The sequence below is a fragment of the Penicillium soppii genome (assembly GCF_028829465.1).
Source record: "Penicillium soppii strain IBT 18220 chromosome Unknown utg000004l, whole genome shotgun sequence".
NCBI classification, from domain to species: Eukaryota; Fungi; Ascomycota; class Eurotiomycetes; order Eurotiales; family Aspergillaceae; genus Penicillium; species Penicillium soppii.
Window position 1 is genome coordinate 560114 of NW_026643234.1, and position 22908 is coordinate 583021.

The window sequence follows — 22908 nt, forward strand, 5'->3', positions numbered from 1 at the left end:
ACATGCCTTCGGGTGCCGAGCACCACCTGCATTGTCCTCCATGGAGGTGCGTCTTAGCACACTGCACTAGTGGATCAAATATCAATGTATCGAGTTCGGCTCGGTTTGCCGGTTTCCAGGTAGTGCGACTAGTACTCCTTGGTTGATAGGGAATCGAGACCGATTTGTCACGGTAAGAGAAATGGAAAATGGAGCGGAATCGGAAGTCCGTTCCAAATCCGCCCCCAACGGCCAACATCATGTGATTTTATACAACTGTGCACTCTCGTCTTTCGTTTGAGTATTTATATTGATGAATCTGCAAGCTTGATCAGGTAGACATAAAAAATCTTGTTGCTGCGATTTGGTCTCCTGCCTACGATATACATATGCAAGGGGCAGACCCACTGATATGCAACTACTATAGGGAGTAGCACAAGGTTGAAAGGACTGTGGAAGTAGGAAGGCTGATAAAAGTTATTGAGGAATTATTCTCACAGAAAAACTTTCCATCAATAGAGGCCCTGGCCTTCGGACCGTCATTTCTGGCTGCTGGAATGGCAAATTGGCAAATACACTTTAATGAATGAAGTTCAATGAGATATTGACGCTATACGCCTAGGAAAACCTTCGGCTTATGCCCTCATTAGCGGTATAATGGCTCATCGCTGTCACCTGCTGGTTCTTGAATATCGATCCATATGATTCGCATTGACGCAGGAAAGGTTTCCCTAGTTCCATCCACAGATGTATATGTACGCTAAATATACTCCGTAAGCAAAAACCCTTTGATTCAATTAGATCAAAATTGCTACCCTTAAATTGCTATGCATTGAACTACGTAAAATACACCTAGCCTTCTATAGCAGCTCATACCTAGGTAACATGTCGCACAGTGTCGCACAGTGTCGCACAATATCGCACAATCAAGCGAAAGTATGTCGGAAGTATGGCGAATAACAGTCGGAGTCACTCTTATCGTCGAGATGACCGCCCCCGCAATCCGCCTGCCGCTCCGATGTCCCAATTCCCCTCACGAAGTAACTCGCCAAGTGATTCAACTTCTTCACATTCCCAAATATGGCTACCTTTTTGAAAAAGCCCCTGAAATTGGCTCTTGTTCAGCTCGCATCAGGTATGAATAACCCAAACATGCTGCGCATCCCTTTCTAATCCTATCTAGGAGCGGACAAGACCGTGAACCTGTCCCATGCGCGGAGCAAAGTACTCGAAGCTGCAAAGGCCGGTGCACGATTAATCGTTCTCCCCGAGTGCTTCAACTCTCCCTATGGCACTAGTTTCTTCCCTAAATATGCCGAGACCCTCCACCCCTCCCCTCCGACGAAAGAACAATCGCCATCCTTCCACGCGCTGTCCGCCATCGCCGTGGAGGCCAACGCATATCTCATCGGCGGAAGTATTCCTGAGTTGGAACTATCCACTAAGAAATACTACAATACCTCGCTGGTCTTTTCCCCAACGGGCGAGTTGATTGGCACCCACCGCAAGACACATCTATTCGACATTGATATCCCAGGCAAGATCCAATTCAAGGAAAGTGATGTGCTCTCACCGGGCAATCAACTGACCGTGATTGATCTCCCTGAATACGGAAAGATTGGTCTAGCTATCTGCTACGACATCCGTTTCCCAGAGGCAGCGATGATCGCCGCCCGCAAGGGCGCTTTCCTGCTGGTTTACCCGGGTGCCTTCAACACCACTACTGGTCCTCTGCACTGGTCACTTCTTGGCCGTGCTCGTGCCGTCGATAACCAATCATATGTGGCTCTTTGTAGCCCGGCGCGTGATCTGGAAGCCTCCTACCAGGCCTATGGGCACAGCTTGGTCGCTGATCCCAGCGCAAAGATCCTCTCTGAAGCCGAAGAGAAAGAGACTATCATTTATGCTGATTTGGAGAATGATACTATTGCAAACATTCGCAGTGGAATTCCGATCTATACTCAGCGGCGATTTGATCTCTACCCCGATGTGAGTGCGGGCCAAGAATAGATGTGGGGACTAGGGATTTCTGTGAATTTAAGATCGGGATAATCTATAGACTATATACTATAGTTTAAAAACCCTGAATTAACAAGATCAAAATGCGAAGTATGAGTCTTTTCTCTTTTCTTGTCTAGTTATACTGGTGATTAAGGCCCTTTAGGCCTGAGGCATCGAAGGTCCCACTTGAGTATGACGTGATTCGTTGGACTATTGCCCCACTACAGCCAATCACATCCCGCACAGGCAAGCGAGACCACACTGAATTTCGCTCCAAAATCGACCATCGCGAATTTCCCTTCTGAACATTCGACCACCTCCGCCCACCGTCGACCACCCCATTCAGTTCGTCTCCCTGATATCAATATCAAATTTCTCCCCTAACCTCATCTGCAGAGATGTCCAACGTCAAGACTGGCAACAAGCGCTCGGCTATTGCCGACGTGGTGTCCCGCGAGTACACCATCAACCTGCACAAGCGCGTATGTTGAACACCCCCTTCCCAGTCTACCTGCGACGATTCGAATATACGAAGAGTTCTGGAGGCATAATGGACAGAAAACAAGTTACTTTTCCTGCATGGAATCTGTGACGGAGAAGAATGTGTGCGGTATGTGTGCGTCGGGGATGTATGGGAAACCAACACCCCAATGCCACACTACCACCCCTTGCCATGACCTACAGAGAAATCTGAAGAGAGCTGCGCTTTTATCTGTCGTCCTTACAGATAGAGACACCCCGTGAACGAATATCTTGAAAAAGTTTTCGTCTCGCACCCACACATCCGAACCCGGAACACAAAAGAAGAATTAGTTTTATGAAGTCCACTATGGCCGAAAGACCACAAACATTCATCGCGCAGAGTTTTCTCTTGCAGATGGCATTCGGGCGGAAGACTGATTGTAACTTCTTTTCCGGAAATATAGTGCCACGGCGTCAGCTTCAAGAAGCGTGCTCCCAAGGCCATCAAGGAGATCCGTGCCTTCGCTGAGCAGGCTATGGTAAGTTCGAGCAACGCTCATATTTTCCCAGCTGAGATTATCCGCATACTAACATGGTGAACAGGGTACCAAGGACGTCCGCGTCGACCCCCAGCTCAACAAGAAGGTCTGGGAAGCCGGTATCAAGGGTGTCCCATTCCGTCTCCGTGTCCGCATCTCCCGCAAGCGTAACGACGAGGAGAACGCCAAGGAGCGTCTCTACTCCCACGTCCAGGCTGTCAACGTCAAGGACCCCAAGGGTCTCCACACCACCACTGTCGATGACGCTTAAGCGTGTCGCCTTGTGTGTTGCATCTATGATTCCATGTTCCCAGCTGGGGTTTGGTCCGGGTTTTACAAAATAAAAATACCTTTTTCCCTTTGGGGCTCCTTCTAAGTTATCTTATTGTAGTATCATAGGTTCGGAGCAGAAATGTTTCCGACGTATAACAACCTATATATACTTGTATAGCTCAGGACGATAGAAGATGAAAATACACAGTGCGATCCTTTCTCAAGATATAAGCTGGCAAGGTCTAGACCCATAAGAGGACCCCCAGCAGGTCAGTCAAGTGGAGGCAAAATCGGGCGCTTATAGCTTGACGGCATCATTTGTAGATGGTTCGGGCCCAGCACCCACTCGGTATATGTGTGGCACTGGTTCTTTGATTAAGTCACCAGTGGGCCATGACGGGGTACGACATGGCAGCTCTCAGGCGCTCTTGTTGATCAAGCCCAACAATTGGTACCGGTAAGTCGTAAAGCCTCTGCATTTGTTGCTGCCGAGAAGAAGCCGGATGCTAGAGCTTGGTGAATCCATGGTTCATCTGGTCTCTTATATATGTATGTGGAGTAAAGATATAGCAAGTATAGAGTAAGAATAGAGTAAGAATTGATTGAGGATAGAGTGACGGTCAACGAAACCAGGCTTTTGTTAGGACCAAAGACTAAAAGCCATTCGCTTAGAGCTAGCTGGAAAGGCTTGTGAATGAGAACAGGTCAGCGTGTCCAGTGAATTAGACAGTGGAGGCGGCGCGGCATTGGGGGCCTTGTTAGTTTGCAGCATTTATGAATCTAGAGTGTTAAAGCGAGCGAAAGTAATGAGGAACGGTATAAGGATAAGCCGCCACCAAGTTAGCTGATGTAGTCTTTAAGGATCTTCACGGATAGGCGGAGCTTGTTTTTGTCTCCCTTAACTCGAACCGTGGTGATATCCTGCGGCTATATCCTGCGACAGACATTGCGGCCTTTAATGAGAGTATCAATCTTCAACTTGAGAGGGATAGGATCCACGCTAATTGGCAGAACCACCGGGGACCGATGGTAGTCAAAAGATTACCGGTCATAGAGCGATCTTGGAAGTTCCTCCTACTCGAAGAGGAGCTCTAAGATTCACGTAACCCCGAAATTTGTTGGATACACCGCACCTTAACCTGAAGTGTAATGGCTGGATCGCAAACTGCACAGATTCATCGTAGTGAGGTTTATATAGATCAGACTTCGCTTGTCAAGATACAATGTTCCTGCAATCCTTTTACTTTTATTCTTCAAACAATATAGCAGGACTTACTGTCATTATTACTGTCTCTTCTCCCGGAAATCAATTTGTTAACAAGTTGTGCGTATACTTCGTTGTTCATCAGTAGTACTGTTGACAGTGGAGCCACAAGCTATGCTAAAAGAAGTTATAATATATCATTAAGCAAAAGGGCCAGAGAGGGAGAAAAAGAAGCGATTGATGTAATATGAACAAAAATCATACTCGCAAACAACCGACGTTGAAGGTTGAAGTTAGCATCGAAGACCGTCGAAGAAGCCAAGCAGGCGGTGAGTGAGCTTCGTGAACTGCCGTAAGACATCATATCAGCTCCCTCCAATCCGACAACCATCAACACCTTCAATTCCCGTCGTTCCTCCTACGTCTCTGTCTAATTTCGATATCTTGTCCTTTGCCTGTGATTTCGCATCCCACGGTTCCCAACCCTCCATCATGGAGTCCAAGATCCCCGATTTCCTGACCGAGCAGCAAGCACAAGGAAGCGCAGAGACGCAACCCTACTTTCTCACTTTCGAAGACTACTGGGAGCGTAAGCTATGGCACCAGCTTACAGACTCGTTGGTCGAGTTCTTCCGCTTGTCAGAGAGTGCTCCGCACCGGTTAGCTCTCTTCAAGACGTTCGTGCTCAGCTTCGCCGACCGGATCAACCAGCTCAAATTTGTGTCGTTGGGTTTGATGGCAGCAACAGAATGCGGAGGTCGGTACTTCCTGATCAATCCTGGAAGCTTGGAAATTGTATCCTGCTTCGGGATTTCGCATTGATGCATGCTTACCTTTTCCCTCCTTAGATGACCAAGAACGACTGAGTTTCCTCACATCCCTCGCCAGCAAGGTGGATACCGCCGATACACAAGATGCATACGTGTACGCGCTCGGTGATGTGGCGAACGTCAAGTTGTCGCTGAAGGATCTCGAAGGAGCACAGAAGGATCTGGCCACCTGCCAGCGGGTGCTGGACACCTTCGACTCAGTCGAGACCGTGGTGCACGCATCATTCTACCGAGTGAACGCAGACTACTACCACGTACGTTTCTAGCAGACAAATTATTCTCACCGCATAAACTGAAGCTAACACCACACTCCAGTCCAAGCAAGAATTCGCCTCCTTCTACAAAAACGCCCTCCTCTACCTCGCCTGCATTGACCTGGAAGACCTCCCCGAGAGCGAGCGCGCATCGCGCGCCTATAACCTCAGCGTCGCAGCCCTGGTATCAGACACGATCTACAACTTCGGCGAGCTGCTCCTGCATCCGATTCTCGACTCGTTGACCCAGACCCCGCACAACTGGCTCCGCGAGCTGCTCTTCGCCTTCAACCGTGGTGACCTGACTGCCTACGACGTGCTGGCTGGTAACATTAGCAAGAATAAGCTGTTGGAGTCGCACCGCCAGTTCCTGTACCAGAAGATCTCGCTCTCAGCGCTGACGGAGATGGTGTTCCGTCGTCCTCCCCATGACCGCTCCCTCTCCTTCCAGGCTATTGCTTCCGAGACGAAGGTCCAGCCCGATGAGATCGAGCACCTTGTTATGAAGGCTTTGTCGTTGGGTTTGCTGCGTGGGTCGATCGATCAAGTTGCGCAGGTTGCGCAGATCCACTGGGTCCAGCCTAAGGTCCTTGATATGAAGCAGATTGATGGTATGCGGAACCGTCTTAAGGATTGGGATGCTGGTGTCAACCAGCTTGGTCATTGGATTGAGGGGGCTGGTAAGGATGTCTGGGCTGCATAGATGTTTGACTTCTTCCTGTACTGGCCATTTCTACTATAATGAATACATGGTGGTCGCCTTTGTCATGACTACTTGTTAGCTTCAGATGAGCTTCGTAGACTGACTTTCCTGCCTAGGTAGTAACCCCCAAGTGCTACACGTTTAGGGTTGCAGAGCTCCAAGTTTGGCTGCCTATAATAACGTCCAGAGCTTTATCAAGAAGTTGCCAAATCTGCGTATCACTAGACTTCGAATAATCCTATCACAAAATCTTCATTTTGAACATCCTTGGGAGAAAGCTGATACATGCATTCAATGACAATCCGCCAAATCTCACAAGTTCATTTCACAAACCCCAATCCCAACCCTAACCCCAACTCAATCCTCGGATTCAAGACGGCACTCAAAAGACATAAACTTAGGGGTATCCCTTGGCGTCCGATTATGACACCCTAGAGGAACATAAGACAAAGCATGATGATCAAAACAATCACACCCCTGCCCATTGAAAACCATACACCTCCCATTCTTAACAACCCACGACTGAGGCGCCTCCATCGTCCCAGAATCACAATCAGACCACGTAAGCCCACCATTAGTCCACCACCTACAAGTAACATTCGTCGCTGTAAGCAAACTGTTCAACCCACCCCGCAAGTTCAAACACCCCTCCGCTCCCGTAATATAATCCTCATTATACCCTTCCATATGGTAATAGTCGCCTTCGCAGTGCAACTCGCTATACCACGTTATCTCCCACGGTGTTGTATACGCGGGTGGAAAGACATATACTTCGTCAGTGACGTGGAAAGTATCGTCCGCAGCCGAGGTCGTGGTCGCCGCAGATGATGCTGCAGAACTTGATCCAGAAGTGGGTGCAGACGTAGTCGCAGCCTCTCCGGCACCCGCCTGCGTCGTCTGCATATCGGAGCCCTTCACCTGCGTAGCAAGCGTGCTCGCCATGAACACGTCCGTCGCGGCGCTCACCGTCGCGGTCATACCAGCCGCCGGCTTGCGGGCTTTCGCATTGCAGAAGTCCGCCGCGGTACCACACTGGCCCCACGTAGCACACTGCAAGCCGTCAGATAAACCATATGATACATATACGACAGGCGATCAGCTCAATATGTACTCACGCACTGGCTGACCGGACACGGATTCATAGAAGCGAGATCCGCCCAGCTTGCCGGGCGCGTTGTACCCGGGACTTGGGGCCCGCAGACGGCATTCGGCATGGCCATGGGCATAGGCGGGTCCCCGGCGCTCAGACAGATGAAGTCGCCCTGGTATAGCTGGTTGCAGCCTAGCCAGGCCCAGGTGTTTGTGTTGAAGGCTTCGATGTCGGCTTCTGTGATGTCGTGGGCTTGCGCTATTAGGGCACAGGTATCGTATCCTTGGATGATGTAGCTGGCGCAGAAACCGTCGCTGCTGGAGACTGGGGCGGTGGCTGTTGTGGTGCGGGTTAGGAAGAGGAGGGCGGTATATAGGGTTATGAGGCCGAGGCTGAGGCGTAGGGTGATCATAGCGTCTACTAGATCTGGGATGTGGATTTGGTCGTGTAGAGGGCTCATTCTTATATATAGTGACAAAGGTATGGGTGGTTGTGGAATGGCATTTTGGGTAAAAGAAGAGGATGCCCATGGCGAGGCAGGTTCAGGATCTTGATCATCCTCGAGAATTGGAGTATTGCTTGTTATATGGCTTAGTATTGTTCAAGGGTTAGGACAAAGATTTGGGGAACGGTGCACACAGGATATGACACGGAGTGGCGTTGTCCGTGGGTGTATGTCAAAACATATTCAATTAGGGTCGAGAAAATACCGAACTCTTGTCTTTCTGTTCTTTCATGAAAATGAGCGGAGAGGTCGCGGATGAAAAGCAGACCGCGAGGTAGTTCTTTGACAAAGATGGCGTGGCAGTCATACAGATAGAACGGAGAAAAATACGACCAAAACGGGAAAGAGTTCAAGAGTGGCTACATTGTACTTTTTAAGATCTGCACTCTTCGTGTCTGCAGCTGCATGAATCAATTTAGACGCGGCAACCAGACTTCGACTCTCGAACCTCCTGTCATAAGCCCGGGGTATCAGATGCCTGACCCCTGCTCCTGCTCTTTGTCTACATGTAGTCATCTGCAGAACACCATTTCGAATTTGTGTCTATTAGAAATGCTATATGAACCGATCCAATAGTCGGCAACGAATGTATACGCAACAAATGCAAAGGACAATATAATGAGATCAGAAAATCGAGGACCCGAGCAACACACAGCCAATCAGCCAAGAGGGCCACCACACACACCAAACCACGACCTGCGTCCACATGCCCCAGACGTCCCAGCCGAATGCCGCCTCAGTGAGGACGGTCTCGACGGAGATGCCGGAGTACCAGCAGACGCCGAGGAGGACTGTCGGTGGGGATAGGACGTTGAGGAGAATCAGGCCCAGGCCGGAGGTGGCAAGGCGCCCAGGGGCGGGGCCCTGCATGCGGGCGATGAAGCTGAGGGGCGTGCAGAGGAGACCGATCATGAATGAAAGGGAGAAGTTGAGGGTGGCCAGGGTTGAGAGCGAGAGGCCGAGTAGGAGAAGGGAGAAGGATTTGATGAGGTGGTATTGTTGTGGGATGATTGGTTTTGATAAGCCCAGGCCATTGGAGAGGATTGCGGCGAGGAACAAGGGGAGGATGACATCCACACCGACAAGAACGTAGGTAATAGTTGCGAAGTACTAAATTCTGTTAGTGGTTTAATTGAGAATTTATTACGGCCGACTCACCTGGTGGAAGATGTTGTTAAACACCCAAAGAGGGACAAGACCTAGCAGATGGAGCCCAACAACAAGCGAGAGTGGCAAGGCCAAATGCCGTTCAGCGATAGGACCTGTCTTTGCCTTTTCTTCGCTAGATGTCTTCTCTCTCTTTGGTTCAGCAGTGGACCTGGCTTCCGAGTAGTATCCAGTGCGCATCCACAAGGCGATAGCCATAATAGTGAAGTTCCCAGCGAGCAGCATAGCACTAGGCAAATAAGTTCCAATGCTGACGAACCGATTAGACTGCATAAGCAAGTAGAAAAAGAAGCTCTGATGCAGGTGCTCGAGCAGATTGTTCAAGCTACGGCAAAGAGACTCAATCGTTCGACCCAGAGCCATCTCGTCTTCCCAGCCCTCGCCCTTGGTCTGCAGAGTGATGGCATCGATGTGATATGGCATGAAGCTACTATGAGCACCGGTGGCATATCCGAGACCCTGCTTGGTCATACCGCGGAACATGGTCTGCAGACGATGCTCGTAGCTATCGTCGTGGGCCCACATTTCCTGTAGATTGGCGCCGATTCCCATCTGGCCACCTGCAATGGACACAGCGGTATTGAACAAGTCGAGGTTGGGAAGTTGGCCATTGACTCCGTCATATACAATGTGGAGGGTCTGGAAGCGGTGTTCGAGGGGGTATTCAATGACCAAAGCTCCTTGCAAGGCGCCGCTCTTTAACGGCAGCGGCTGCACCGAGACAGGATGCATATCGTGGTATGCGTCGATCCAAGCTTGGGTTCCAGTCTTGCTGTCGGGGGTAATCAGGAAGATGATATCCTTGGACCATAACGACCATCCTAGGATCAATTGTCAGCATTCAGATCGCATGATCGTTCCCGCGTTACTCACTCTTGAAGTACCTGGCCAATGTCAGGGCAAGCGTAACGCCATTTAAGTTCAATTTATCATCGGCCGTCCTCCAAGGCGCAACCAACACAATTGCCTCCGTGGCATCACCACGGGGCGCATGGATAATGGCGTAGGAATTTTCGCCCTGGTGCGTGATTCCAGCAGAAGTATACTCATACTTCTGCCTGGCAAATTTAAGCCCTGCCGCCTCCAAGATCGACTGCACTTTATCGGAGACCCTATTCAAGTATCAGCGAGCAGTTCAGCATGTCTTGTTCATTCGACATACGCAGCGGTCACTTCTTTCTCGTCTTTTTGGCCATCATTCAACAGTCCTTCCAATTCCTTCTTGTATCCGCGGAAGATGTTTTGCTCGCTGCCAGTAAAATACGCATGGACCTGGCCCGGCAGGAGCGCATTCTCGGAAATGTAGGTTTGTCGTGAGTATTCGTTGAGAGGCAGGAGAAGCAACCAGGCAACGCCGACGACAATGCACAGGAAGGAAAGGAGATTGGGCAGGCGAACGAAGAGGAGGTGGGGATTATTCCGTAGATTGCGGATTGCGGCTGGCGTCTTGTTAGCGGGTGGCTCTGACGACGTGGAGGACAGGTGGTATATTCTAGTTTCTCACATTTCAATGCCATGATGTACTGACCATCGGGAGTGTAGATCCCGTGCCGCGAAGGCGAGCCCGTTTAAAAGAGTAGAATAATTCGATTGAATGTAGTCGAAAGTAGCAACAGTGGAGATCGAAGCTCCGTTGTTTATGCGCGGAGAAGTGGAATTTACGCCCACCCACAAAGACCAACCACGCAAATTAAATGGACTATGCACACGCTATGCTATATTATCCAATGCCCCCCATGTCTGCCTCGGAATAAAAAGAACTATGGTCAAGAATATACATTAAAAATGGTAATGAAGAATGCGTCATCAGTATCAAGCTCCCAGGCGCTGTGTGGATCCCATGAAGCTCAAAGGTGTTCCGTTTCCGCTGGCGCCGGCGGGGTTGTTGGCAGTTGGAAGAACTCCATAGCGACCGTAGGTCTTTTGATCCACAGAAACGTAGTGAGGAAGGCGTCCGAGGAGGTTTAGCTTGCCCTCGATCCAGCGGAGGATCTTCTCGGGGGGCACAAAGACCTTGAGGTATCCGAGACCGACTGGCAACGATTAGGTGGTGTAAGAGAACAGAAACAGAGGGGAACTCACGGAGATAGCCGACTAGAATGGCACACATGTGGCCGAGGAAGCTCACGTTCGACAGGAGAACAGACACCACAACACAAGCGACCAGAGGCGAAGTCCAGGTGGGAATCTTATAGGGGCCAAGACTAGGGAATGTTAGAAACAGCACAGCATTCCCATAGCGATAATCTTACCTGAAGTTGGGATGAGACTTGTAAGTCTTTATAGCCTCTGAGCCGAGCAGGAGGAAAGCCCAGACACTAATTGCAAGTTAGTTCCAAGACAGCCGGGATGACTACTACTAATCTTACCTTGCACCGACGACGGAAGTGTTTCTGTGAAGAAGACCCCGTTCAATCAAGATATAAAGACCAGCAGGAACAGTCGAGAGAGCTAATCAATCCCCGTTAGCGAACATCACCCCAACACCACATAACAATATGAAGTACTCACGTCCAACAAACAATGCAACAGCAGTCAAGGTGCCATGCTCAGCCTCAAAGCGCTCAAGCAGCGGAGTAAGCGCAACGGCGTTGAACAGAGCATGCCAGAACCCAGTGTGGATAAAAGGGTAAGTGTTAAGGCGGTACACTATCAAACCGTCAGTTATCAAGCGCCAATGCATTTCCCAAGAAAGAAACAAACATACTCGTGCCCAGATTGATCTCCTCGGGGATCAACGCGCCCCATTGCACAACACTCCATATAGTCTGCAACTCCAGCAGCCAGAAAGCCAGAATAATAAGCAAGACGAGGCGTGTGAACAGCGGCAGTCGAAGAAGGTACGTCCGTATGCGGGCCGGATTGAACGGCAACGGGGGCAGAGCAGCAGGAGTAGCCATGGTGTGTGATGGCACGTGAAGAGCGATATAGAATCGGACGCAGGACGGATACGAATATGGATGTGGATTTGGATTTGGATGTGAATGTGAATATGAATATACCACGACTCGAAGGAGGGGTATGCGGCAGGACACCGACGAAATCAAAGCAGACTGGGTTCTTGCAATCAATGACTGGGAGGAGGGAGGATCGATGGTTAGTTTTTGTTTCCTTCGCGCTAGAGTCGGTCCGGTCAGGGATAACTCACGAGGCGCACGCGATCGCTGCTGGTGGGCGGGGGAGGCCGGTAGGAGTGCTAGGGTGGAATTCGAGGCCGTCTCGAGGATGGCTCCGTTGATCGGGTTTTGATTATACCCTCAATGAAATACAATCCACCGAAGAAAGTGAAGTCGAGTTGTGGCTGGATCTCCGGCCCTGTCGGGCGACTTGTCCGCCGATGTTGCGGTTGGCTATATGGACCAACCGCGCAGCTTTATTGCATACATCATCGTTTTCTTGTCTTTGCTTCTACAACATGAACAGTGGGGTTTCATCAATTCGTGAATCAATTGGATTTAAAAAAACTATTTCGTGACTAGAGATCTAATACCGCTGATTGTCGTAAAATTTAAAGGTTCGCCTTTCCAGCACCAGACAAGTGCTCGTTGAACCAAGCGACAGCCTGGCAGAAGGCCTGCTCCTTAGCCCACTTCTGCTTGGGGTCTTTCAGGTCAGCGCGCACAGCGAAGCCATGGCTAACGCCGCTGAAGAGGTTGATCTGCCAAGGCTGGGCAGTCTTGATGAGAATATCCTCAGACTCATGACGGAGCTGGGTGGTGAAGATCTGGTCGACCTCTGTTGACAGTTAGCGAGTGCATATAGATTGTCCATCATCTAGGACAAAACTTACCAGCAGCAGCGATGGAGAGGGGGCCCTTGACGGCGCCGAGTTCCTCGTGCGTGACGAAAGAGGGGTGAGCGGAGTAGCCGACGTCAATCTGGCCGGGCTTGAGGAAACGGCAGACGTACTGGGCTAGTTAGCATTGCGTATATCTATCGGAGATTGGTTTAAATTCGGACTATCACATACCTTACCGCCGAAGCAGTAGCCAACAGCGCCGACCTGCTTCACGCCGAGGGTCTCACGGACGTACTTGACGGTCGCCTCGACGACGGGGTCGACATTGGCGGTCTGGTGGTTAGGGAGCCATGCGGGGAGATCGGCCTTGCCGGACTCCATGTCGCTGACCTTGATCTGGTCGCCCTGGAAAAGATCCGGGATGACGGTCAGGTAGCCATTGTTGGCGAACTCGTCGGCGAGCAGCTGGGCGTTGCTGAAGATACCGAAGATGTCGGTCAGGAAGATAATGGCCTTATCGGGGTTCTTGTTGTCCTTGGGGGACGCGATGTAGGTGTTGACTAGGTAGAAGCTTAGCTAGTATTCTTGCGAATGTAATTTCCCGCATTCTTACCTCCGTTGATGTCCTTGATCTCGCCGAGGGGAGATCCTTCGTGCTTGAAGCCAGAGGCACAGCAGGCAGCGGGAGGGTTAGAGGCCATTTTGTGTGTGTGGGGGGTAGTTGTGAATGCGAAGATGTAGAAGAAAAAGAAGTTAAGAAGTATCTCGGGGCCGCTGTCTTATAAAATGCTTAGCCCATTCACTTCTATTTCATCATCTTGTTTCGTCACCAATCACAATTGCCCATTTGGTTCCCTATGTCCTTTTATCTCCACTTGCCCCTCGTAGCCCACTTGACGCATTATTAACAACTTCACTCGATTTTACTTCGGTACCTACCTAATATATGGATATGAAGGCACAGTACTTCGAACAGCGAATAGTTCTCAAGTGATACCTTTTGATTCTGAGCTGAAACTTGCCCCAGCTTTACATTTCAAGTTCAACAACATTCATCCCGAAATCAGAAAGTTGATGGCAGAACCAAATGCCGCTCGGTACTCGGCACGGCTCGGGGTTAATATCGTAACTCCGTCTAAATTTGTGTCGCAGAGCCTTGTATGCACTCCGTACTAGTTATAGGAATCTATAGCCACACATGTATGGCTCCATGTCAAAGCTAGCATTGCATTCGTATTTCTGCATCTGTACCACATATATCGAACTCAAAATTGAGTCCTCAATTCCATATTACCACATTAGACCTCACATATCGCGTTCATTATCATCTGGGTTCACAAACAGTCCTTCCCAGGGTATCTTCCTGCAGCGACAATGATATTATGCTGCATGTAAAATTCACAAACTCCATATGTTTCGTGAATAAAAATGAAATCTCATAAGTGTAAGGGGGTATCAATAAACATCACCAAATTATTCCTATTCACGCGAAACGGAAGTTGAGTGCGGAGCGCTGGGTGCGCTTGACGGACCAGGCCTTGAGAGCAATCACCAAAACTTCATAAGCCATGATGAAGGCACTAAAGCCCAGGCCGACGGTGAAGGTGAACATTGCATCCACCTGGTAGTATTCCATCGCTTCAATCACATTGCGAGTCTAGACCAGTCAGCCATGATCATGATTTAATATCCAAAAGGTTTATGCAAACTTACACTTAACATGAAAATGAGACCTCCGGAGATCAAACAGAATGCAGAAATAATCTCTGTCGGGGGACGAGCAGGGAGGTACGAGGTCGGTGGTTTGAGGTACAACAGGACGTATGTCATACCCCGGGCCAACGCAAACCCAACAAGCATGTTACCCCACTGCTTGTGCACCATAGTCGACGTCATGCTGGTCTGGTGGTGCGAGCCCATCATCATACCAAGCAACAAAATGATCAACGCCGGCATCGGGTTCAAAGATACACCCTGAGACTTGGGTAGTCTCCAGCCTTCATCGGCAGACCCATGGGCCGGGGCTTGAAGGACGGTGTTATTAAGCCAGTCGCGAATGCAGGTAGACTCGAACAACATGCCGGCCAAACCGCCGCCAAAGAACAGCACGGAAATTGAAACATGCTCGAGATCAGTAGGCGACCAGGCCTGTCCGGCATTGGACAGATGTTCCAAGAAGACATTCGTCACGCCGTACAGGAAGATAACAAACGACTCCGTCGCCTCAGCAGAGGGAACCTTCGACTTCCAATTCCCCACAATAGAAGCAGCCGGCTTCCGATTCCAGGCCCAGCCCAGATCCGCCCAGCACCCAAGATACCGGCCCAGAGTGAGAACGCCATACCAGAAGAAGATCCCGCCCTTAATAAAGTGCGCCAGGCCATTGAAGATCTCCCGATTGCGCATAATACCACCATAGGTGACAGCACCCGTAGCAAGTGCCACAAATCCAAAGGGAAGAATAACCCGGTCAACGACATCGTACACGAGAGCCAGGCCGCGCAGAGCCCGGCCAGGAATCAACCCCGGCAGCCGCTTCGACAAAAACCGGCCAACACCGGTATTGTCCGCCCAGCCGCGGGCGGGCAACTGCTTCTCAAAGCTCTCATAGTCAACGGGCGAGTGGCACGGCGACGTACCGGCCGACGCACTCTCGGAGCCCTGCCCGCTATCGCGCGACCAACGCCCCTCGCTGGCGTACATGCGGTCCTCGTCCGTCGGAACGGGCAAGAAAGCAGCGTGTTCATGTTCCCGTTCATGGTCACGGTGATACTTCTCGGAAGACGGAGCGCCCCGTCCTGCGTAGGCAAATAGCAAAGCGAGCACGACCTGCACGGCGACGACGCAGCTAGCGACCCAGCCGAGCTTGTGGTGGGCGTTGTTCTCGTACAGATCGGGTGTCTGGCTGTTATAGACGATGCCAAGCAGGAGGGCGAAGGCATTAACGAGCAAGAAGAGGAATTGCGCGAGCAGGGCGAGGCGGGAGCGCGCGACGCTGAGCATGACGGCTGCAGGGAGTTAGCTTTGTCTTATTTTCTTATATTTCGATTCTTGTGAGCTCGGAGATAAGTAGCACGTACCGACCGGGAGAATGAAACACCACCCTGCGACCATCAGGGCAATGTGGGCTATGATGGAGCTGGAATGTTTGCCGTAGGCAAAGTAGCTCATCGGTCCGTTGTCTTGGGGAGCCGGGGGCTGGCTGTGGTGCATATTCATATCTGTGTGCATATCGCCGTGTGTATCGGTGTTCATATTCATATCCATATCTGTGGAATCATCGTGGGCGAGAGCGAGCGCAACGGTCGCGAAAGTGAGGACCGCAAGGGCGGAGGTGGAAGCTATGGGCCGCATGGCGATGTGGTGGTTATGTGCAACAAAAAGTGTAGAGCTTCAACCTGAGGTCGAAGCCCTATAGAATGGTGACGTAATGAGGACAACTACGGTCTAGGTTATAGTTGGACTTTTTGTACGTTGTACTCGTAGGTAAATGCGAGGAACTCGGGGTGTGGAGGTGGGTAACAAAAGCTGTAGGGCTGAGAGGGAGAATTCAGGTGGGAATGTAAGTATATAAGGATTTGTGCAAGGGAATTAAGGATTTATTAATAATTGAAGGAGCAAATTACCTTAAAATGATTAATTCACTACATTTCATATATATGAGCTACTTGCCTATTTATAATTTAAAAAAAATTAAAAAAAGGCTCGTCGGCGCTGATTTCCATTACTTTCTGTTTTGTGCGTGGAAACAATTCTAAGGACTCGGTCGTTGGGCATTACATTCTCGAACTTCTTTGCTCTTTCTTTTTTCTTCTTCTATCCTCCTTACAACACCATTGATATGATACTTACACACACAAGCAGATATTCTACAGCTTTAAAAGCTTGAAATTGCAGTGTCAGGATCTATCCATTAATTCCTTGGCGATATCAATTTGACTACCAGTTTTCTCGGTTTCGGGTGTCTCGGGAGCCTCAAAGTAATGTGGGTTTCGAGGTGATTTCACTTCCGGGAAAAAAGTCCAAAAAAGTCTGGGAATGACTACATAGAATTGCATATTTGGGATCCTGCCAAGTTTTACTCTCGGACATTCAATATTTCAATATTGTATCCATGGATGCACATATCTGCCCATCTCAGCACAGTGATTGATGACGTAGAAGATCTTTACCTTATTTGGACGGATATTCACCGCTCGTAGATCAATCTTAGGTGTCTTTGTTTTGTACAGTGGCTGAAGGATCAGGAATATCCTATCATACTCACCTTACGAAGTACTGTCAGCCCTAATACAAAATCCTAACCCACGCCCTGCAGAGTTCCTTTTATGATTAGCAATACAAATCTAGAACTATGAAACCACCCCGTACCGCCAATCAGCGACCGCCAATCTGCTATTGCAAACTTGGTCCCAGCGTCAATCCCTTGTCAGAGCTGGCACATCCCTGTCTCGGCCTCGCTCGCTGCATCTTCCGAGCCGCACTGTTGAGTTGGACTTTGGACTCTCCGCCCTCATCTGGTGGGGTTATCGTCTGATTGAATCATGTAATGCCGGGCTCTCCCGCCGGATATACAAAGTACAATAACTATAGCAAGCAGCGACCGGAAATTCGGCAGGAGTCCGGCACCTTAATATCTTACCCAAAGAGGTATTATTGAGGCATTGAGCTTGGTCCACCTGCATTTGTAAATAGTCGGATGCAGAATGATGTTATCCCTGTAACGTGCATTGTACAAACTTTGATCTGCATCGTTCCCATGACTCAATAGCAAGTAATCCTACCTAGGTAGGGGTATACCAAGATATAGGCAGCAGCTGATAAATCCAACGCATCTACGGAGTACTCATGGGCTCAAGTCTTACAATATTGCTTTTGTATATTGCGGGTCCTGCCAATGACCTCACCCAGTGTACCACTGCATTCTGCACGTTCCAACAAGAACCAAACGAGCAAAACGGAGCATGGACTCGAGCCAAGACCGAGCGCGCCGATCTAGATGTGTGAGTCGGCATCCGCAGGCATCCGCAGACATCCGGCACCTGGGCTTATAGCCACGCACCTGCGTCGATCACTTTGCTCACATTATGCCCGGAATACAAAGTCCGTCTTGTTTCCGAGCGCCGAGATGCTTCGCTGGATACCTCGTGTTTGCTGTCATGTGAGTCATGCTGGGGATAGGCAGACAGGAATCACTGTGGATGTTTGGCTTGGCTCTGGTCATCTTTTGCTGGGCCCCAGACTAAGTATACGGTGTGACTTACTCGTGCATGTGCATTCTCCATGCTATCTTATGCTATGTTCAATAACTTCACTATTGTGATATACCCCGGATCCCGGAGCTTCGGAGTGCATACCTCGACAACGTACACCGGCAGTACAACGTACTGTATACTGTATTCCTAGACCGTCCATACAACATACAACATAAAGCAGAGAAAATCACCCCAAATTACCGCTACCGTCAAGATCACCCACAGCATGGAGGATATTGCCAATTTAAGCAGGAAGAAATCGGAGCCCGGCACAAGTGACATCCGCACCCCGGCTCCGATCGAGCCGTTCCCCAGGGGTAATAGGCATCTAATTAGGTGCGATCGACATGGCTGATTTGCTGGGTGCTTGTATAGGGGTTGGAGAATAAAATTGTGAGCATAAAATCATTGATGGACTTGCGCCACGGCTGTGAAGGCCCGTGTTTCGCTTCAGATTATTAGGCCAAGTATATTTGCTGGCAGCTGGATATCATTTCTACCCGAAACATACACTTCAGATCTACAATCCTATAGAGCAGACTTGGCAGATTTCGACTGCTGTTCATGTCCGTTCTCTTCCGACTCAGTCTTCTTTCCCTCCTGGATTTTCATCCACTTAACTCCGAAAGCCAGGAAAAATGCTGTGGCCGTGGTAGCAACCGCAACAAACTACCAGTTTCCGTCTGGTTAGGTACAATTCTGCCATCAGGACAGGGCCACTTACGAATGTTGAAGTAATAGCCGTGTTGTAAGCTTCCAAAACCACACGCAACAATTTAGGGAAATTCTGCTCGGCAGTTTCCCGCACATACGCAGTTCCAGCGGCAGATAACAAAGCCATCTGTTCGGCATTCAGACCAGCATGATGGGCCAGTTCTTGGTTCAGGATCGAGCGGAACACGATCCCTCCAAGGACTTGTGTGACTGTGGCACCCAGGTACTGGAAGAATAGATTGAGAGAGACGGCAACGGGCATGAGATCCGGCTTATCGCTAACTGCTCGCTGAACTATGAGAGGGGGCATTTGCTGTGCCATGCCGATCCCGAGACCCTGGATCACCTGGAAACCGATCCAGTGGCTGGATGGTGTGTTGAAAGTCGAGAACTGGGTGTATAATGCTGCGGCAGTGCACATGAAGAGAGGTCCGATGTAAAGCCAAGGATTGTAATAGGTTATTCTCGGCGCTGTGTCCTGGTCTTAGCCTCTGATAACTTCGTACGTGATCCATAGATTTACATAGAAAGGCAGCAGTCAGCGTTCCCACTATTTGAGATAGAACAGCAGGTAAAATGCGCGTCCCACTTTCCAACGGAGTGGCGCCTTGTACGGCTTGAAACCATTCAGGCATGTAGTAGTTCACGATACCTAGAGAACCGAAATGGCAGAACGAAAATAGTACACTGAAGGTGACTGTCCGTCTAGCGAGGAGATTACCCGGTATCATAGCGCCGTCACCTTGATAGCGTTCCCAGCAAGCAAAGAGAATGAGCATCACGCCCGAGCCCACGAAAAGACCGATGATTGTCGCCGAGTTCCAATCTTTTTCTGTGCCGCCCCACATCATAGCAAGAAGCAGCATGAAAATCGCTGGAACGAATATCGCACATCCAACGAGATCTAGGCTTTTGATCCGCTGCACAGCCGTCTGATCACGCTGTATGGATGGGGGGTTGAAGAAGAAGAGCATAGAGAGCAACGTCAGAGCACCTGGAAGAAGATTGATCCAAAAACACCACCGCCATGTAGCCTTCTCCGTAAAGGCACCACCGATAATGGGCGCTAGGATGAGACCCATCGCAAAGCAACTGGCGCAGATGCCCACCAATAGAGGTTTGGATTTCTTGGAAGCAACAGTAAGGACAATAACAAACCCACCACTGGCGACACCAGATGCCCCGATGCCTGCGACTGCACGGCCGACAATAAAGGCGTTACTATTTGGAGCCAACCCGCAGATCAGGCTGCCAACCATGAAAATGGAAAAGAACGTGATGTAGACCCAGCGGAGGGGAAATATTGAGCTCAACTTTCCTGCTAGCGGAGTCAACGCGCATGTCGTGAGTGAATACGCAGCCGGATACCAGGCCAGCTGTGCGGTATCCTTGAAGTCGGCCGTGATGGATGGAATGGCCTAGCCATAGGGTGTCAGATACCATTAAAAATTCTAGACAAAAGTGGAGGTGGTAGTACTGTTGCGATGACGAAAATATCCAAGGACATCAGGAACGCGCCGAAGCATATACCTATGAAAATGGCATAGAGCTTGAATCCGTGCATGGACGTTGAATTCGTCTCTGGCCCCTCAGTGCTGTTCGCATCTCGAGGGTGGGTAGTATCGACCGGTTCTTCTAGCTTAGTAGCTGTGGCATCATTGGGAGAAGACAAAGCCATATCCTGAATCTAATTGTGTGAGCCGCATTGAAATGTGTGGTAAATGTGGCTGGTCATTTGCAAAATACGCATCGCACTCCTAGCGTGTTGGACATGACTCAAGCAAAGTTTTCAAGTCGCTGTTCTGGATTGTACATCCCGGTTTGGCCCCCATCGCATCGTAAGTATGTAGTAATACTCTTCTTCTATATTAAGACAGGAAGCGCAGATTGCAAAGTTGGACGAGCAACGTGAACACTTACTTGCGCCGTGGGGAGCGGATATGCCATTGCATTGGACTCGTGGAGTCGTCTCTGCATGAGGAGGTTTTAAGATATATAGATTCATTTATATTGAAAATATAGAAATAAATCAAAGCTCTATAAATGAGGTCAAACCAGTGAAGACCATCTCTGGAAGAAAGGATTTGTCCATGATTGTCTATGACATGTATCTATATTTTTCTATATGAGAAAACGGTCGAGCTCAGCATACTTATAGTTGGAAATTCCAACAAACCGTTTACTAACTTTCCGTAATCAGTCATTCAAAATGCTTCAACAAATAAATACCATTATGTATCTTCCACAAACAATTTATCTCTTTCGAAAAGGGCTCATAAGACCGTTTTGTGATAGAGACATGCAGACGACCCCACGTTGATTTCCTTAAACTTCCTTGGAACATACCTAAAAGAAAAGAGTGTTGTGCCGTACTCTTGAACTAAGGTATTTCTTAACTTGCTTTAGTGTCTTTCAACCTTCCCACGCCTAGACGCTCACTATTATATCATAACTGTGTACGTTGAACATCAGCTGTCTTCACACCTTTTGGATTCTATGCTAATTGATAGGTAATGGTAACAGCTCTTGAGAACCATCAATGCGAGAGGAACATGTGAGTAAGTATCCATGTGATTATCTAGCTATCTGCTAATTGCATCATGCTCATGATTGTTGTCGCCAAGTAATTTGTCTCATGGTTCCGTCTCCCCATCAGCTTTTGTTGCCTTTGCATAGAGTTGGTCGTTCTTTGTTCTTTTTTCAACGTAGCATTTCACCTCGATCAACCTCCATCTCAGCATACGGGATATCCAGATTATCCATGGACTCGGGCTGAGAGTCAGCCATGACCTTCTGCAGGTTGCTACGGGCCTTTTCCGCTTTCTTGATTTGGCCAATTACCTCCTTAAGTTGAGGAACCACGTCAGAGTCCATTTTCTTGGGCCGAGTCTGGCCACCAGGTTTCATTCCACAAAACAGCCTGACCCGGTCATTGACATCCTTGGTGTTCTTCTCAGCACGTTGAGCATTGGTTTTCATGAGCTGAACCTCCTTCTCGGCTTTCAGAGTGATGCTGGCGTTGCTTGTCGCTTCGAGGCATTGTTCAATCTTGTTTTTCAGGCTGGCCGAGGCCTCCACTCCCATCTTCAGTTGGTCTTTCATCACCATGAGATGGCCTGTCGCCTTCTTGGGATCTGGCATGTCGCTCGGGAGTGCTTCTTCCATGTCTAATTGAGATTGGTAAAATGCCTTACACTGTTCGGTCACCTCATTGGCGTTCTTTCCAGCAGACTCGAGCATGTCAGCCAGGCCCTGGAGATCCTTCTCCATCTTCAGATTCTGATAGAGGGCACGGAGTTGAGCTTTGGGATTTGCTTCATTGGGCTTTGGCTCGTTGTCCTTTTTGGCGCCCCGCTTGCCGGAACTATAAGGCGTAGTACGTTGCTTGGTACGGCTGGTTCGCACCGGGGTCCATGGAGGAGGATCCGTTTTCTGCGTAGACTTCCTGGGGGCCATTGGCTAAATTCTAAAGAGAATCTGCATTTGTCAAATCTGCGAATTGCGAAGATCATTTGGTGAATCTTTGACTTACAATCGAGTTTTGGATGAAAACAAGGGTGCTGTAAGTTCTAGTAGCAATGAGATAAATCCGTTGGGTGCTCGCTTGAATTGCGCTTGACGGTAGGAGGCTTTGTAGACGTGTTGAAAGAATTTGGGAACTGGTTCTGGACGTTTCCTGAGTATGGCGAAACGTCGTTCCCACGGCGATCTCACAGGGACTACATGGGCTTCATTACGACCAATCCAGAATATTTACCTAAGCATGTCATTAGTCTAGCTGCATTTGATCTATAACTTGAAATATGTACACACTGTCAGCTTTGCGGTGTTGAACAATAGACTGTTTTAGCTTGACGGAACTGCACAGCTTGGAGATTAAACCTGTGACTTGATTCAATAATAGTCTCACAAAATTTTGAGCTTTCTTTATGAGGTTCTACGCCATGTCCCGCCAACTACGACAATTTACAAAAGTCAAACAATCGAAGTATGAGATCTTTCCGCCTGAGGCATCCAGATGTGGTGATCAATCAATATCACATGACTAATCCTAATTCGGCTAGTTCCCATCAAGCGAGTTGGCCCGTGCCCTATTCCCCATTGGGGCAGCACACAACGCAAATTCCAACCCTAACTCTCGTCTCCGTCCTTTAACGCCCAACGCCAGCGACCCTCGTCACGACAACAAACGT

General features: G+C 49.3%; 10 protein-coding genes across 10 annotated transcripts; 3 read left to right on the top strand and 7 right to left on the bottom strand.

The window, feature by feature from the left end:
- Positions 1 to 1059: 1059 nt before the first annotated feature.
- Positions 1060 to 1989, top strand: N7529_003630 (carbon-nitrogen hydrolase family protein; the record flags this gene model as incomplete). Its single annotated transcript, XM_057239157.1, has 2 exons — positions 1060 to 1114; positions 1163 to 1989. 2 exons carry the CDS (start codon positions 1060 to 1062, stop codon positions 1987 to 1989), a joined length of 882 nt encoding a protein of 293 aa, XP_057098452.1.
- Positions 1990 to 2378: 389 nt separating this feature from the next.
- Positions 2379 to 3252, top strand: N7529_003631 (60S ribosomal protein eL31; the record flags this gene model as incomplete). Its single annotated transcript, XM_057239158.1, has 3 exons — positions 2379 to 2462; positions 2907 to 2981; positions 3046 to 3252. 3 exons carry the CDS (start codon positions 2379 to 2381, stop codon positions 3250 to 3252), a joined length of 366 nt encoding a protein of 121 aa, XP_057098453.1.
- Positions 3253 to 4950: 1698 nt separating this feature from the next.
- N7529_003632 (proteasome regulatory particle lid subunit RPN9) lies at positions 4951 to 6245 on the top strand (the record flags this gene model as incomplete). The annotated part of the gene is made up of 3 exons (XM_057239159.1): positions 4951 to 5215; positions 5307 to 5542; positions 5604 to 6245. The coding sequence occupies 3 exons, from the start codon at positions 4951 to 4953 to the stop codon at positions 6243 to 6245; spliced, it is 1143 nt and encodes a 380-aa protein (XP_057098454.1).
- A 357-nt stretch (positions 6246 to 6602) lies between these two features.
- N7529_003633 (LysM peptidoglycan-binding domain-containing protein) lies at positions 6603 to 7795 on the bottom strand (the record flags this gene model as incomplete). Its single annotated transcript, XM_057239160.1, has 2 exons — positions 6603 to 7277; positions 7361 to 7795. The coding sequence occupies 2 exons, from the start codon at positions 7793 to 7795 to the stop codon at positions 6603 to 6605; spliced, it is 1110 nt and encodes a 369-aa protein (XP_057098455.1).
- A 669-nt stretch (positions 7796 to 8464) lies between these two features.
- N7529_003634 (GPI-anchored transamidase subunit GAA1) lies at positions 8465 to 10524 on the bottom strand (the record flags this gene model as incomplete). The annotated part of the gene is made up of 5 exons (XM_057239161.1): positions 8465 to 8950; positions 8999 to 9828; positions 9881 to 10119; positions 10170 to 10446; positions 10512 to 10524. 5 exons carry the CDS (start codon positions 10522 to 10524, stop codon positions 8465 to 8467), a joined length of 1845 nt encoding a protein of 614 aa, XP_057098456.1.
- Positions 10525 to 10819: 295 nt separating this feature from the next.
- Positions 10820 to 11907, bottom strand: rbd2 (rhomboid protease family protein RBD2; the record flags this gene model as incomplete). Its single annotated transcript, XM_057239162.1, has 6 exons — positions 10820 to 11040; positions 11090 to 11211; positions 11260 to 11325; positions 11377 to 11458; positions 11519 to 11656; positions 11715 to 11907. The coding sequence occupies 6 exons, from the start codon at positions 11905 to 11907 to the stop codon at positions 10820 to 10822; spliced, it is 822 nt and encodes a 273-aa protein (XP_057098457.1).
- Positions 11908 to 12515: 608 nt separating this feature from the next.
- N7529_003636 (dienelactone hydrolase family protein) lies at positions 12516 to 13447 on the bottom strand (the record flags this gene model as incomplete). Its single annotated transcript, XM_057239163.1, has 4 exons — positions 12516 to 12742; positions 12798 to 12915; positions 12978 to 13306; positions 13360 to 13447. 4 exons carry the CDS (start codon positions 13445 to 13447, stop codon positions 12516 to 12518), a joined length of 762 nt encoding a protein of 253 aa, XP_057098458.1.
- Positions 13448 to 14229: 782 nt separating this feature from the next.
- On the bottom strand, positions 14230 to 16100 carry N7529_003637 (Ytp1 family protein; the record flags this gene model as incomplete). Its single annotated transcript, XM_057239164.1, has 3 exons — positions 14230 to 14403; positions 14460 to 15754; positions 15827 to 16100. 3 exons carry the CDS (start codon positions 16098 to 16100, stop codon positions 14230 to 14232), a joined length of 1743 nt encoding a protein of 580 aa, XP_057098459.1.
- Positions 16101 to 18529: 2429 nt separating this feature from the next.
- On the bottom strand, positions 18530 to 20393 carry N7529_003638 (MDR family MFS transporter; the record flags this gene model as incomplete). The annotated part of the gene is made up of 4 exons (XM_057239165.1): positions 18530 to 18670; positions 18726 to 19186; positions 19239 to 20133; positions 20193 to 20393. 4 exons carry the CDS (start codon positions 20391 to 20393, stop codon positions 18530 to 18532), a joined length of 1698 nt encoding a protein of 565 aa, XP_057098460.1.
- A 1022-nt stretch (positions 20394 to 21415) lies between these two features.
- Positions 21416 to 22171, bottom strand: N7529_003639 (uncharacterized protein; the record flags this gene model as incomplete). Its single annotated transcript, XM_057239166.1, has 1 exon — positions 21416 to 22171. The coding sequence occupies one exon, from the start codon at positions 22169 to 22171 to the stop codon at positions 21416 to 21418; it is 756 nt and encodes a 251-aa protein (XP_057098461.1).
- Positions 22172 to 22908: the final 737 nt, after the last annotated feature.